This window comes from Streptopelia decaocto (assembly GCF_964273445.1).
Source record: "Streptopelia decaocto genome assembly, chromosome: 1".
NCBI classification, from domain to species: Eukaryota; Metazoa; Chordata; class Aves; order Columbiformes; family Columbidae; genus Streptopelia; species Streptopelia decaocto.
Genome location: NC_138663.1, coordinates 194351308 through 194367676, shown reverse-complemented (window position 1 = coordinate 194367676; position 16369 = coordinate 194351308). Strand labels below are relative to the sequence as shown.

The following is a 16369-nucleotide window of genomic DNA, read 5'->3' as shown; positions in this document are numbered from 1 at the left end:
AATGAAAAGAATAACAGAACAGGTAATTAAAAGCAATAAAGAAATATTGAAAATGTCACATACCAACATGCATTATTTTTGTTAAATGACAAGAAAATTAGCAATGATAATTTTGGAGAGGTTAGCAAAGCATTTGTTAAATTGCAAAAGCATGAAAGGGCTCAGTATACGTGCAGCTCACTTTTTGTCTTTTAACACCTGGAAAATTCATTTGGTCAGTGTGCAGAGGAGGAGGGAACATCAGGCTTCCGTACGGCATCTGCGTGGGACTCATATGCTGTTCATAGTCTGTGATTTTTAAAATAGCGTGAACCTCACTTGGCCCTCTCCCTCCAATGCTTGATATTATGTTTAGCAATCCCAGTCTGTGTGTGCGTAACTGCATTGAGCAATTTCTGTTCAATGCTTTGTTTGTAAAAGTGAGAAAACTGATGAGAATTAGGTCTTTCTCAAAAATGTGTATGACCTGCTGAAAAATGCCTACATAATATTCTTCTTTCGGAATTGAATTGTATTGTAAATAGATATATATTTATTTTTAAATTTACTATATCAATAAAGTATAGGGAGTTGAGCGTTCACACAGGATAACACTATTGTTACACTCACATCACCATTCAGTGAATAAAAAGTGAGCATCCTCCCAGTGCTGGAAAGGTTCCAGAATTAACTGCTCTCAACTACATTTTGTACAGATGTGCCATCGTGACTCTTATTTTTTCCTCTGAAATGCCAGTTTTACACATTTGTAGAATGATTGTGTTTAGGCCATTCGTTTAACTCTTTTACACCTTTGAAGAAACCAGAGATTTAAGACTGATTGGCTGAAACCTCTTCAGACTTATTACAGCATATGCAATACATTGGTTCTTGCAATTCTACCTGTATTGGAAGGAAAATAAAATTCATAAATAAGGTACCTGCAAGTGGGGCACTTTGGAAAATCTCCATTTCAGTTTTGTCTTTATTCTGCGTCAGCTTAATGAGCCACATTTGTTCAAATGCAGACATGTCAGTGGAACAGCAGCAAGAACATTTTGGCAGAGTAGTTCCTGTATGTCTTGCAGTCAGTGGCTCTGCTTAGCATGCAGGAGGCTTAGTGTTGTTCACTTCTCATTCGTTCCAAACACTATGGAATGTGATTTGGTGCATCTTCATTCCAAATAGGTGTTCTTTAACTAAATGAAAGTGACTGCAGCTTGCATTATGCAAGACGTATCAAAGCACTGAAGAGATTGACAAGGTGAGGAGGAATAGGAAAATAAAGTTAAGAACAAATATGAGAAACTGGTTGTCCAAAATTCTCTCCAGGAAAATTCTAGGTTGAAATTCTAGGTATTTCACATTTACAAAATGAAATTGATCTTGAAAATGCAATATGCTGCACGTCTGTGATAAAATGAAGTTAATAACATTCTGGCAATGGAACACAAACGGCAAAGCTAGAACCAAAATAGCTTAATTTATTCTTACACTAATTATCTGATGGAAGTTCTGAATTTATCCACACACATCTGTAAAACCTTTTACCACCAGTTATTTGTGCTGTTTACATATATGCAGCATTTCATCAGCATGTGCACACAATCTGTTTGTTATAGGAATGATACAGTAGGAAACATGCCTGGGATGAGCCTGTTGAAAGGGTGACTGGAGGGGAGCCACTTTTCTCTTGGCAGTTTCTGCCTTTGCAGTGGAAGTGGCTGTGATGAACCTGCACGAGCTCTGGTTCACACCGCAGCCCAGGGCACGGTGCAGATCACGCTTGTGTGGCTCTGGTGCGCAGGACAGTCACCTGGCAGCGCCCAGGGCTGCAGTTCTGCTGCCTCTGCGCTGGGGGACACAGCTTCCCAGGGAAAGGAGACACTTAGGGCAGTTAGCACTTCAGCCTCCCGAGCTTCATCTAGGCGCATCTTTGTGTTTCTTGTTTGTGGCAGCGGGGAGTTAGAAAGATTCTTCAAATGTGATGTATCATGTGGAAAAATACAGAGAGAGAGCGCGAGACCTCATCTACTCAGTGGTGAGAGATCCTCTGAGGGTTAGTCTGATGCACCAGAGATGTCCAAGAATCTCTTTGTTTTTAATTTTTGATAGTTTACTTCCTGACAGAAAAGTAATCTGTGCCTGTATTGCCCAACCATGTCATTTATCAGCCTGTTGTCACAGGCAGTACAGCCTGGGGTGCCAAAATGGGTTGCCAGCAAGGTGGCTGAAGCCCTTGAAAAGGTAGATTATGTTCAGCAGTGATGCCTCTTCATCACAACAAGGAAGAGTTATGGAACAAAGACTTGAATGATGAAGTCCCTTTAAGAAGAGGCATTTACAAATAACTTTTAATCTCTTTTAAGTTATGCATAATGCATAAAACATGATTCTGTGCCCATTTAATAAAAATAGACTTACTACAAAAAGCAAGTTTAATTAAAACTCATAACTGGAGATGTCAGAATGCTGATCACAGGTCTGAATGTACCTCTCTCTAAATTTAGTTAGATATTCTGAATTTCATGATGGGTATTATGTACTCAGTGCTTTTGGAAGTCATGCATAATGTAACAAGGATGTTCACTTAACAGTACCTCTAGCAAATGTTCTCCATGCTAATATTGTATGCCAGGTAGAATGTGATATAACAAATGATTTATTTATTTTCAACAGGTGATTAAATTTTATTCTCAAAATGTTGTGAAACTGCAAGAACTTAAAAAGGAAGCATAACACATTTAAGTTACATGTGTGAGGAGATAGGTTTTGGTTACAATCAAATCACAACTGAATTTTATAGTTGGGTGGCTCTACTGAGGCAGAAATCATTTTAGTTACTCGATAGAGCTGAAATCCTAAACTTGTCTGTTGCAAAAAACAGTAGCCCCATGCAAAGACACATGACTTACGTAAAAAGGACCGGACACTTATGGTCCACCATTTCTCATACAAAGAAATAGTGCTATGTCTCTAAAATTATAATGATGTTTAACATTATTTCAGAGTCATGGTTCTTTGTTTGTTTGTTCAACATAACAAATGGGAAAGGTTTATAAGCAAAAAAATAAAGGAGATTTGTTTTCATCTATCATTTTAATTATTAGACATGTAAAGAATTGAAGAATTAGATAAGTCTAAATCATTGCATGACAGGTAGTAGAGAACGTAGCAATTGAATATGTGTTTTATATATGGGGTATGTTATGGTTGCTGGATTTTGATTTTTGTTGAGATTGAAAAGCACCAGTGACTGCTCACCGATCCTTTACGGGGCTTTGTGGGTTCTCAGACCCAGACGAATCCTGAGGAGGTGTTTCCAGGAGGCACCAATATTGCCACAGGAAACCCCGTGTGTCTCTTTGGCAGTTTAGGAAAGATTTTTGCATGTTTATTTCTGCCAGTGGTAAAACCTTATCAATCTGAGTTTGGCTGGGTTGGTTGGTTTGCTTTTCTGAAGAAGTGGTGATATGTGTTAAAAACAGAAGTTATGGGTTGAAGCATCATCCTGCAGTCTGATGCAGCAGGTGGATTGTTGCTGGAATCCCACAGGGTCCTCAGAGGTGCAGCCGAGGGCGCGTGTGCTGCTGCCATAGCTCCCTGGGGTGTGTGCTGAGCCCACCTGAGCTGGGTGTTCCAGCTGTGGGATAAAGCCAAGACCAGCAGAACCTCATGGTAGCCTGGATCCTGGGGCTGCTTGCGAATTTCTGTGTGGTTTGAATTGGTTCAATATGGGCTGAGGCCAATTGTAAGAGGTTTAACAGGGCCAAGTGCCAGGTCCTGCACTTGGGTCACAACAAGCCCAGGCAGCGCTACAGGCTTAGGGAAGAATGTCTGGAAAGTGCCTGGAGGAAAAGGACCTGGGAGTGTTGATTAACAGCTGGATAAACATGAGCCAGCAGTGTGCCCAGATGGCCATAAAGGTCAACAGCATCCTGACTTGTATCAGGAATAGTGTAGTCAGCAGGACCAGGGCAGTGATTGTCCCCCTGTACTCAGCACTGGTGAGGCTGTGCCTTGAATCCTGTGTTCAGTTTTGGGCCCCTCATCATAAGGACATTGAAATACTAGAGAGAGTTCAGAGAAGGGCAACGAAGCTGGTGAGGGGTCTGGAGCACAAGTTGATGAGGAGCGGCTGAGGGAACAGGGGCTGTTCAGCCTGGAGAAAAGGAGGCTGAGGGGAGACCTTATCGCTGTCTACAGCTACCTGAAAGGAGAGTGTAGCAAAGAGGGTGTTGGTCTCTTCTCCCAAGTAACAAGTGATAGGACAAGGGGAAATGGCCTCAAGTTGCGCCAGGAAAGGTTCAGATTGGATATTAGGAAAAATTATTCACAGAAGGGGTTGTCAGGCATTGAACAGACTGCCCAGGGAAGTGGTGGAGTAACCATCCCTGGAGGTGTTTAAAAGGCGTTTAGATGAGGTTCTTAGGGACATGGTTTAGTGCTGGAGTTAGGTTATGGTTGGACTCCATGATCTTGAGGGTCTCTTCCAACCAAAATGATTCTATGAATATGAAAACAAATAATGTGGAGCTTCCCCCATTATTTGTTTTATATATTTTCCGCTGTGCTGAGGCTCTCGGTGCTCCCTGAGGACTGGAGGGGTTGGGCAGGGCTGCCTGGAGCAGGGGCACCCTGCTGGAGCAGGTGGCTGGCACATACCTCTCCCACCCTCTGCTGCTCTCGCCTTCTCCAGGTGCTACATTTCTCCTCACACACGAGAACATGAGCGCTCTTTAGACTGATCCGTCAGTCTCTCTTTGTCTGCTGGTTGGAAACCAAACCAGCTGGGAGATGTGTTTGTTTTTTTGGACTGGTGATCCATTCAGAAAGTAGGCTTGCAGGGTCGTCTTGTCCTTGAGCAGGACAAGCAGCAACTCTGCATCTCAGTTTTCAGCAGGTCAAAAAATGTTCTTCAAACCTATACCCAAGCTGGTGAGCTTGTACCTCAGTTGATGTAATCTACAGGAGAGAAATTAAGGAAGTAGATAAGATACTTGAAAAGTAAATGAGCAATCTCTTCTCAGACTGGTGCAGAAAGTAGCTGGTTTCTAATAGGGAGATTCAATATACACTCGAGAAATACTTTCCAGTGGTGGGATCATCTCAAAGCTGGGGTAAGTTTGTGGGGGGGCTTGTGGGATCCTCATTACTGAAGGGTTCAAAACCAAAGGTGGGAATGTTGGAATTATACCTTATTCACTGGGGAGGGAGATGGAATGGTGACCACCGGTCCTGTTTTTCTGTAAGTCTCCATGTTTCCTGCAGCGTGCGTCAGAGAGGCTTCTGTGTCATGACTGGAGATGTCCCAGCCAGGAAGGTGAGAGACACAGTCTTTGTGGCTTTTGGAACACAGCTTTTCACTTTTTCCTGTCAGAGGGCACTTAACAGTATTTGTCTGCAGGTATTGAAATTATCAATGTAGAGATTAACTGATCATCCAGTTGCTGTCAGACTCAGGAAGCTGTTGCTACAGCAGCTCAGCTAGTTCATGTCTTTGAGCTTCTTATGGCAAATCTGAAATCCAGAATTAATTAATTTTACTAATCTAAAACAAGCAAATGTTCTGGAGGATGATGATATAATGCAGAATTAGAGCCTGAACTTTACAGAATAATACTGTATGAACTCATGAATATTACAGTGTCAAGCTTATGTTTTATTTGGCATATTTATTTTTATTTGTAGTGGAGATAGTGCTTTTCATTTATGTGACCTATAGAGAAAGCATATCATGGAGATGTACTAAATTCTGTTGCTGGTGGAGGTCTACAAGGGTAATAGAAGCTTACGCCTTTGGTTGTGGCCAAAGAATTAATGAGAACTGGCAATATGTCTACACTCAGGCCAGTAGATCCTGTTTTCAGTTTGCTGTTTCTGTTTCCCATATTTACTAATGTAAGGCAAATCATAATTGTAAGCAGACTGTTTAACATTAAAAAGTCAGTAAAGCAAATGAGCTGTTTGCACTGGAATTCATAATGAGCAGTAAAGTCAGGCTAAAATTACATTGCCTGAAAGCTTTTTAAGCATGCTATGATTTATTTTTAAATCAATGAAATAAACAATTATTCTTCTTCTCTCCTTCCTCAACATTTTGTATGTATGTTGTATGTATTTGCAGGAATGGGGGATGGAACCTTCTTATAATTATTAAGAACATGATAACTCAAAATCAACAGCTAAGTAAAAAGACAAAAACAATTAAACACATATTTTGTGAGATACATTCTTTTCTTTTTGAGAACTTAAAAATGGAAAGTAAAATGAAGGTATTAAGAAATGTTCTATGAAAAAAAAAATATTAGAATAACCTAAAAATTAACAATTCAAGATGCAAAGTTACTGATAAAATTTCAGATAGTGATGTGATTTAGAGAACAGTCATTAAGTGGTGAAGTTAACTGTACTTTCATAACAAGTTGTATCCTTTCCTAGTTCTGAAATAATATTTTCTTCATTTAGATATATTGGATAAGTTCAATTTAGTGTGCAGTTAAAGGTTGAAAAACATATTAGGATTTGAGGAACTGGATGTGTTTGTTTGTTCTTACTGTCCTCTTTCAGTTTGCGAATATAAATTAGGTTTGAGGCTGTTAGCTGTACCAAAATCCCATGAGACAGAATGCTCAGAAGTAGTAAATTTTGTTAGCAACAGAGAATATGTACCTTCATAAATGTTGAATTTACAATACAGCACCTGGTTGCATGAACTTAAATTTTCTTCCGTGTATCTATGTGGTTCTACTTAAACTATTGATTAATAATTTTCAAATAATATATGTAAGATGGATTTTAGAAAATAATTCAAACTCTAGTTGAAATCTGTTTCAATTTCAGATGCAATAACAGTCATCTTGACACTAACCATGATTAAAAAATTAATAGCAATCATTTGGAAAATAAGTGATGGGCCTTTTATATTTTGTTAACATCATCAGAAAAAAGGAAAAATGGAAAAGGAAAAATTAGGACTTCAAATCCTTGGCATAAAATAGTACCAAATTTTGTGTAAAGTCCAGTGTAAAACATCTATGCTTCAGAATACTGAAATGAAAACAAAAGTAACCGTGGTTACTTGTGTAAACCACTGTGAGAGTTAGAAGTTTGCTGATTTTAATCAGCATTATAATTAATGATTTAAAGTACTGATTTAAATTGATCCACCCTGACCTTGCTCTCTCTGATTCCTCAAGAAACAAATTTAAAACAGTATTGGTTTGGTACAGTATGAAAAGTTCAAGTTTGTACCTGCCTGTGCGATGTTAATAACATTATATCTAGCCATAGCAAAGTCTGACTGTTGAGACAGTTTTTCCAAAATGTAATTTTGTGGGAGTCCAATGAGCTATGTTTCACAAAAGCTATTCCCACAAGAGCTAAATACCAAGGTAATCAATCATACAGTGTACTGTATCCTGTTGTTATGGGTATAATGCATTATTTATGCAGTATAAAGATTTTTCAGATGTTGTTGAAATGAACAGGCAAGCAAATGAACAACTGTAATGTGTCGTATGTCCTTAGCTGAAAATTGCAATTTCCTAGGTTAAAGTTTGTAAATATGCCTTCAGTGCTCACAGCATGTTGGAGACTGATTTTCTGCAAGTGTGGACTTTCCTTCTGTTGATTTGAACATGTAGACATGTTTCAGTTCTACTCGGTAGACATCTCCCATCCTGTTGTCCAGCAGCTGCTCTCTGCTTTCTCTCTGACACAGCTCCCCTTCTCCGTGAACCTTGGGAATCAGACTTTTTCTCGCTTGGTGGTTGTTCACTTGACCTTTCCATGTCTGCTCCAATTTTTAGGAGGTCTGCAGACATAACCACCTTCTATTCTGGTGTCTGTCTTCTCTAGTAGTTCCTCCTTCATAATTTCAGGAATCTCGTAGTCGTCAGTCTCTTTCTATGACAACAATTTGCACAGTTCTGCCATGTTTTTTTCCCTCCTCTCTGTACTAATGAGTCTTATCTCAATCTTTCTACTCCAGCTGTAGCTTTCTGTCTAAATTAAAATCTTAGTTGATGTTTCATGGATTAGGTCATTCTCAAGAAAAAAAGCTCAACCTTCTTTGCCATCTTCTTTCACAGTCACTGTATCACCACTATCTCTCACTTCAGCTGATGCCTCAGTATTGCCATGGTCACTTTCTGGTGCTTAACTCAATCCTTCTTAAGCCTCTTTTTGCCCCTTCATTTTCCACAGATAACTAATTACTTGCTCTCTCTTTCCTGGAGAGAACCTTTCTGCAGCTTCTCCCTGTACTAACACTCACCAGCCCTATTGTACACATGATGTTAGATTTTATCTCAGTTCCCCGAATAACCTAATTCTCAGTAATTATACTTTTTTTTTTCTTTGAAGTTGCTTTGCATTATTTTAGACCTTTAAAAATTGTGTTTCTTTCAATTAGTTGGTCTAAAAGATCTTGCCCCATATAAATATTTCTTGTTTTTCCTACTTTGCATTTTTAAGACTTGCCTTTCCTATTTGTTCATGTAGATAAAATTGTTATCAAAGGATATTATGGTGTTGTATCTTGACTTCTGCAGTGCCTTCTCTGCCTTCCTTTCTGAATGCCATTTTCCTCCATTAGTATTTATTCAACATGCTCCTGCTCCTGTTACCTCTTGTGTCCCCACAGGCCCTTACCTTTCAGCACTTGGGAAGGTGGATTCAACAGCAACAAAAAAATTATTAATAAATGGCCCAACCAGTGTGCAGCATCAGTCAGGCACTTTCTCATTTGCTGGTTGCTTGTTTGCACATTTGAACAAAAGCAAATCTATTGCTGCTGCTAAATAGATCCTGAATGCAGGCAGGCGAGCTCTTCTTGTCGCAGCGAGCAGCTGCGTCGCAGCGCTGCTTCTGGGCTTCTCCTCAGCTCTGTATGTAGAAGCATCAGTAGTGGTTATAATAGCTTTCACTGTGAGGAATTAATTTGATTCATACTTTTCTGCCTGTAAATGTGCTATTTTACATATGCATTTTGTACAGGTGCTTACAGTACATGACTTAAGCAGTACAGTGAAAACATGAAAGTCTTGTCATGGGACAAGCACTTAATGCTGGTGTTGCTGTTTCCTGTGCACTGAATACAGATCAGCTGTTTCACGAAAAAGAGCTGAACTAACCAGTTTACAGAATTCTGTGATGTACGAGGTTTCCATTCTGACTGTTTCATGTCAGTGTCCCATTGATCCATTCATTCTTGACCAATACCCCAGTCACTCAGCACAGAGTGGCCTCTGCTCCCAGTCCTGGCAGTGGGGGTGGGTGGTGGGACATCCCAGCAGAGTGTGCAGCCCCTCCAGGCTCCTTCAAAAGTGACAGAAAGCAATACAGAGAAAATTCTCTTGTGTAGGCACCCTCTCTGTGGACATGTGCTGAAGTTCCCTGGAGAAGACTGATGTGTTGAAATGTTTTTACACAGAGACTACTTTGGAGAATTTCTGTATTCCAGCTGACAGCCATGACTGCTGTGAAACTAAAAGGGAAGAGAAATGAGGAGTGTAAAAAGACAGTCCAAGGATTACATGTGGAGAACAGAAGTTTAAAAACAGCATCCTGCACTGTGGCTTTCTGGTTTTTTTTTTGAGAGGGCCTTAGACTTTTGGATGTGTCTGTTGGCATGTTTAATTCTTACAGGCTTTTTTGCTCATTTCTTTTTATAAGGCACAGCAAATAAAATCTACCCCCCCTTTTTTTTTTTCTGTACTCCTTGCTCACTTGCAAGCAAAATGATACTTGACAACCTAGCATTAGAAACACTTCAAAATAAAAATTGGTTAGACTTTTCTGGTTTGAAACCTTTACATGATTAATGCTTTAAACCAATTTTGTTTCAGACATGGGTTTAGTGTGCAGGGCAGCATCTCTGCCAAGCTGCTGGCATGGCAGGAGTGGGAACCTTTGTACTTTGCCAGAGATGAGACTACTACTCTGTTAACTCAAATGCCAGACACTTTGTTTATGGTACTAAAGATCCTACGTTTGATCTGTTATGGCACATAAGCCAACTGTGTGCTCGTGCCCGTATTCTGTTACACCAGAACTATTAGCTTGCAAGCCTGTGAAATCAGCTTATGAGCACTCTCTAAAGTCAAGGCTGTATGCAGTAGGTTAAACCCTTCTGCTTGTCAAAATTTTATGTACTCCAGTGTGTATTTTGCTTCTGGTGCTACCTACCTAGTAACGTAGTCTGTTTTAAGTTGCATTTTCATGTTCTCAGCATTTCATTTTGATGTGGATGTGTTTGTAATTGTAAATTTACCAAATTATATTGTCTTTCTCTGTATGCATTAATTATATTACTGTTAATTCTGGTATGGACTATAAGTACTTTGTAGAGATCAAGTCTACAGATTAAAAAAAAAATACTACTGTGAAAACGACAGAAGCTTTACTGATATAAAAAGCCAGAAGTGAATGTTTGGAAATGTCTACAATTTCTGTGGTTTCAGTGGTTCTGAACTGTGCTTGTAGCAGGAGCCATTTCCAGCACTAATTGCTTTGCTATAGTTACACAGCAAAGATGTGAATGTTAGTATTTATGCATCAGTGTGTGGTAGTTTGGAACACAGGCTTACCCATTCACTGACCATAAACTGTGGGGCATTTGCAAATGTCAAGAAAGAAAGTTAAGTAATTTCATGTACATTATTTGAGACCACTGGTACAAGCAAGATTCTGCTGGCTAAACTCGGGTAATTGTATTATTTAAGATGTCAGATTGCTTAAAAAGAAATCAAGAATGACTGGATGAAATTGAACCTTGGTGTGATTGCTAGTGATTGGGAAGGGTGAACAATTTGAAGATGAAGCTAAGAGTTATCTGTCCCTTCTACTGAGAACCGAGAATGATATTCTGCGAAGTGGTGCAAAAACCAGGAGCTGTGTCTAACTGCTCCCAGAGCCTGAAGATCAGTGAGATCATCTTAGTGCAGAGATTATGTCTGACTAACTGGCAACCTTGGTTCCTCCAGTGTTTGGTACCAGCCTTTCTAGCCAGACCCATGCAACCTGGCCAGTCTTTCTGAAACAGTTGACCCTGTTCATGTCCACATCCCCTCCTCTCTGCGGTGTGCCTTGAATGCATCTGTGTGCTTCAGACCAAGAGAACAGGATGTCCTGCAACAACAACCTGTTCTCTGTGCCTCACATCCTTTTGTACGTCACTTTCTACTTCTCCATAAGAACAAACAAGCCTAGGAGGAGTGGCAATGCCAATTGTAGAATGGCTGTGGATGTCACCTGTTAGAACTGATATTCAGTGTTGATGCAGATGGTGAAGGGTAGATGACAACAGGAAGAAAGCTCGCATGGCTTGTTAACTAACCTTCATGAACTGTAACTCTTAAACATGCACTGCACACATTTTAGAAATGTGGTTAAAGGTGGCCTTTCCACCCTTAGCTTGCAAGATCCTTCTCTCAGTGGAAATGATGCTGTCGGTGTTTGGATTAGAAGGCTCTTGATGAGCGTTAGATAGTATGGAGTGTAGTTGTCCAATTTTGGCGTGATTGAGGCAGCTCTTTGCATGTCAGATCAGCACTTGGTTCATTCCACTGACTCCCAGTCAGTTGTCAGTATTGTCTAAGACTTTGGTTTTGATCTTCAAATCAACTGTTGGATCAAACACGCCAGCTACATCAAAGGCTGTATTTCTGTTTGTGAACTGCCAGAATAGCTGTATTCCTTTGGGGCAATGTAGATGAACTATCAGAGCAATCATGCATCAGCTGGGGATACAGTGTTGTGGGTTGGGGGCGTAGGTTATGAAATAACCAAAGAAACAACAAAAAACCCCAAATGCACAAACAAACAAAAAACCCCAACAACCTGCACAGAGATCAGATGACTCCAGGCTAAGAAGTTTTAAAGTAAGTGCTACAAGACTTTCATTTGTAAATGTGTTCCATCTTAAACTTGATGAAGAAGCAACTCTCACTTCCATTTTTATCTGAAAAATAATTGTCAAAAAGAAGAAAATTAATAGAAGTCGGAATACTGTCAGATCATGAAAGGGATTATATTTTTAAATATTCTTTTATATGAGCTGTAATATGCTGAGTTTGTTACTTGTGCAGGGTAACTTATTTAAACTTCCTTTTTATTAGCATTAAAATCACAAGCACCACTTACTTGGGAGAGACCATATTATTAGCAAAAGCTAAAGGGTGACATAGCTCAAAAGGAATTCAAAATTGTGTAAGTATGGCTGTTGGACTGAAATGAAGGCTGATGAACTTCTGAGCGAACCTTAAAGGTTTTGTTTTTAGCTGATCAGAAATATTGCCCCGCTGTGCTTTATAAAGTACTATGGACAAAAATGATAGTGCCAAAACAATTATTTCTCCCCCCTCAACCAGGTTGCTAGGAACTAAAAAATTGCTTAAAGGGTTGAACACAAAAATTGCAACTCCAGATAATTTATTTAGGTTTTAAAAACCTATTAAATTAGATATAAACTAAATACCATAATAAATATGTAATTGATCAATTAAATCATGGAAAATACAACATTTTAAAAATATGTATAGGTTTTCATGGTATGTTTTTTCAGTCCTCCCTTTTTGTCTGATGGCAATAGATTATTTTCTCCTGAGTGCCTAATGCCTGTTAGAAATGAGACACAATTCTACTATTTTGAACATCAGAGTCCCTTGAGAGTGTGTGTTTTCTTAAAAAGGTACATCAATTTCTTCACTTTAAGCTTGTCTTAGCCTGCCTAACACATTTACCTGAGCTCCACCAGCCATTCAGCCTTTTGTATGAAGAGAAGGGGTGGCCATTATGTCTTGTACCAAGAACAACTAGAAGTTGAATTGGAGATATTCTGTCAAGAAGCAGGGCAAATGTTCTATAGGAATCTTCCCAAATGAGGCATTTCCAAGATGACTCAGTAAGGTGGAGTGTGACTCAGTTTGCTGAGTTTGCATAGAAGGAATCTTCTTATGCCTCTGAAGGAGGCTATGTGAATGCAGAAATGTTTTCATCTCAATATAGTGTTCAAACTGAAAATCTTCATGCAAAGTTTATATGGAACTAGATTACAAAATACATGGGCTAATCTGGTATTGAAAAAAGAAGAGGGTGCAATTTTGTCACCCCTGAGCAGAATGAAAATAGCGAGGTGATTGCCACTGAATCCCGTTCACCTGCCCAGCCTGGTTTGATGTCTGAATGGGTTTCCTTCCACAGCTGAACTTCGTAATAAATACAAAAAGCACATTGTCGCTATCCTTAGACATAAATTACAGGTAGTCAAAATCTGTTCTGCAGTTGATCTTTTCTTTAATAGCAATTGCCTTAGGAAGGACCTAATCCTGAGTCTGTAAATTGCATCCTATTTGTACCTGAAGAACCTTTACAAGTGTTATCTTGAGTGATGATTTTGCTTTTTTTCTCCAGCTTTGGTGGTAATACAAAGTTAAATCACAAGACTTCTTCTTCCTGACTGGCTGATATAAATTTGAAACAAGAAGGCGAAAATAATGAGTTTCTGTTGTTGAGCTGAGGATTATAATTGTTCATGTTCAAGCTCTTAACAATTTCAGGGTCTTGCAAATATTTTAATGAATATGTAACCAGTGATACTTATAAGAAATACGACCTCATGATTCCTGATGAATTAAAGAGACATCTTTGTCCTTTATTTCTTTTGTTATAGTAAGCATTACCCTGAACACATCTCTGCAAATTTTCTGCTGGACAAAGTAATATGAATGTTTAATGAAAGAGAAGTTTTGATCTCTGTATGTGTAAGTGTCTTATGTGTGCATATTTAAATGGCAAAACTTGAGAAACAAATGCAGTCTCAACATTTTACTGACATAACTGAGAATACAAATGAACAGCTTAAGTCTTAACATTTATTGGAAGTCATCCTTAATATTGCAGAACTCTGTATAGTGTCACACATACATATAAGAAATACTTTGTTCTCTTTTTTTCAGGAAAAGTATATGTCGATAATTGGTATGCACCAGTTATGTTGCAAGAATAGCTGCAATGGGAGGGACAAGTAGAGTAAATATTTATTGTTTAAAGATATTGAAAAAAACTATAATTTACTGCAGAATGCTTTTCTAATATGGAAATTCATTAACAAAAAGGTGGCCTTCAGAATACTTTTCTGTTGAGTTAGTAGTGCTCTCTAATATTGTACTAATAGATGAGCTAGAAGATATTTTTTGGTAAGCAAGATAAAATGCTGTAAAAAAACCACGACAAAAAGAAAACCAACTTTATTGTGAAGTAGCACCTGATGTTCCTGGTAATCAAGATGCTTTCAGTGGCTGGTTGTGTTGCCTGAGGCACTTTATGGTGCTGCTGAGTCTGACGATGCTTTCAGTGATTTTTTTTTTTTTTTTACACCCAGCTATACAATTACCTTTACTAGTATTTCGAAGTAGTCAAGAACAAAATGTGTGTTTAAAATGTTTTTCTTCTGCCTTCTGATTGCAAATCTGGCTTTTATCCCCTTCTTCTGCTTGTGTTCAGTGCACTGCAGGGGTGTCACTGGACAGGCAATAAGGGGCTCTTGCAGCAGTGACTCATCCTACCCTTCAGCAGCTCATTTCCCTTCACTTCACCCCACCTCCAGAAATCAAAAGGACTTTTAGTGTTCTTTTTGTTTGGGTTTGTTTGTGGGTGGTGTTTTTGTTGTTGTAGTAGATTTTTTGGGGGGAGAGGGGGGGCAATAATTAGTTTTATTGTGCTGATTTGTGTGCATATAAAGACAGTGTTCTTTTAAAACCTGGTGATAAATGGAAATGGTAAAAAATCAGAACAAAAAAGAACTTTACATATTTAATGATGTGAAGTTATTAGTAGAATGAAGGATTGTTTAAATGAGTACTGTTCTAGAAACTCAACTGTGTGCATGTTGATTAGATATGTAAACAAAAGGTCGTGATATCTTTAATTATACTTTCTTTGCATTTGTTTTTGCTTTTCAGCATAAATATGTGTGGATCTAAGGTTCACGTTTTTCATAAATGCCTGTAAGCTATTTTTTTGCATTTTTGTGTGTATATACAATTGCACATGGCCTCCAGTCCATCTGCTTTCTTCCTGCCTGTTAGCAAAAATTCACAAAACTGGTCAGTTCCAGGCTGCGTGGAGCAGAACCTGTATCTGCAAAAGCAGTCAGCTTTATTCTATTACCCAGGACTTTAATGGAGCAGCATCTTCTGTGCCCTCTCTCTTAAGGAATTAGTGAGGCATCCCCGCTCCCTGGGGAAAACTGCCAACCCTGACAGCTCGTGCTGAGCTGTGCTGGGGGTCAGCGGGGGCTGAGCCCCAGAGAGGACGGATGAGAGATCTAGGGGGAGCCTGGAGAACATGCATCCCTTCTGGTGGGTGCCTGAAACTCTGACAAGGACATCCAGATGAGTTTTAAATCAAGAGTATTTAATGGAATACACCTTGGAGCAGTGATCAGTGTGTCCACAAGCTCGTGTCTCTTAGCAGTGTGTTTCTGAGATACACTAAAGTTTCATGTTACTTAAACACTTGCTCTCTGAGGACTGTTGATTAGTTGCTGCCCAAATCTCTCTTAGATTGGGTAAATGACAATGCTGGAAAGATAAGAATTTACATGTAAATCCTCCTGCTTTGTTTTTGAATAATATTTCTTAAACATTTAACAAACAGCCTCAGAGGAGGGCACTGATGATGAGAGAAATTATTCCGTTTTCCTGGCTATATAGTGGTGGTCTTTGACTGCAATTGAAGGCAGTGGTTTTTGTTATGGAATCCTTGCTTGTCAAGGTTTAAGGCAAGGCGGCAATAAATGGGGTTTTGGCAAGTAACATGGACTTGTTTGCTTTTCTTGTAACTCTCCATTTCTCACCTGGTAGGATGAAGAGGAAACAGTGGCCTTTCTTGCTCACAGTGGAAGTGAAGAAGAGTTTGATCCAAGTACTCTTCCAGATCCTGATAAATACAAAGATTATGATGAAGAGCAGGATTCGGAAAGCAGAAGCAGCCAGAGGTACGTACAGATCACAGAATCACGAAACAGTTAGGATTGGATTGTCCACGTTATTTTGAAGTGTTCATGCTTTTTAGAAACTGTTTTGTCTGGAAGTTATGAACTCATTTTGTATTCATCCTCTTGCTCCTGGGACTTAGTATTTGAGTTGGTTTGTGAGGTAAGTGCTGAACAGAAATCTCTGCTAAAGGTTATTTTATTTTGTGAAGCTGTATGAGGCAGACTTTTGAGGCAGTGTCGAAGGGATCTTGGTGAGACTGTTCCTGTTCTACATGCAAAAATCTTGGCTGACTCTCTGGAGGTTTCATGTGTTTCTGTGGTGGCTTGACCCTCGCTGGCTGCCAGGTGCCCACTAAAGCTGCTGTCACTCCCCTCCTCAGCTGGACA

At 39.3% G+C, this 16369-nt stretch overlaps 1 protein-coding gene across 1 annotated transcript in view; it reads left to right on the top strand.

The window, feature by feature from the left end:
• DDX10 (DEAD-box helicase 10) overlaps nt 1-16369 on the top strand; it is a 176137-nt gene that overhangs the window by 145653 nt on the left and 14115 nt on the right. The window contains exon 17 of the mRNA XM_082065078.1: nt 15849-15982. Within this exon, the coding sequence (XP_081921204.1) occupies nt 15849-15982 (134 nt within the window). The remainder of the gene's footprint in view (nt 1-15848; nt 15983-16369) is intronic.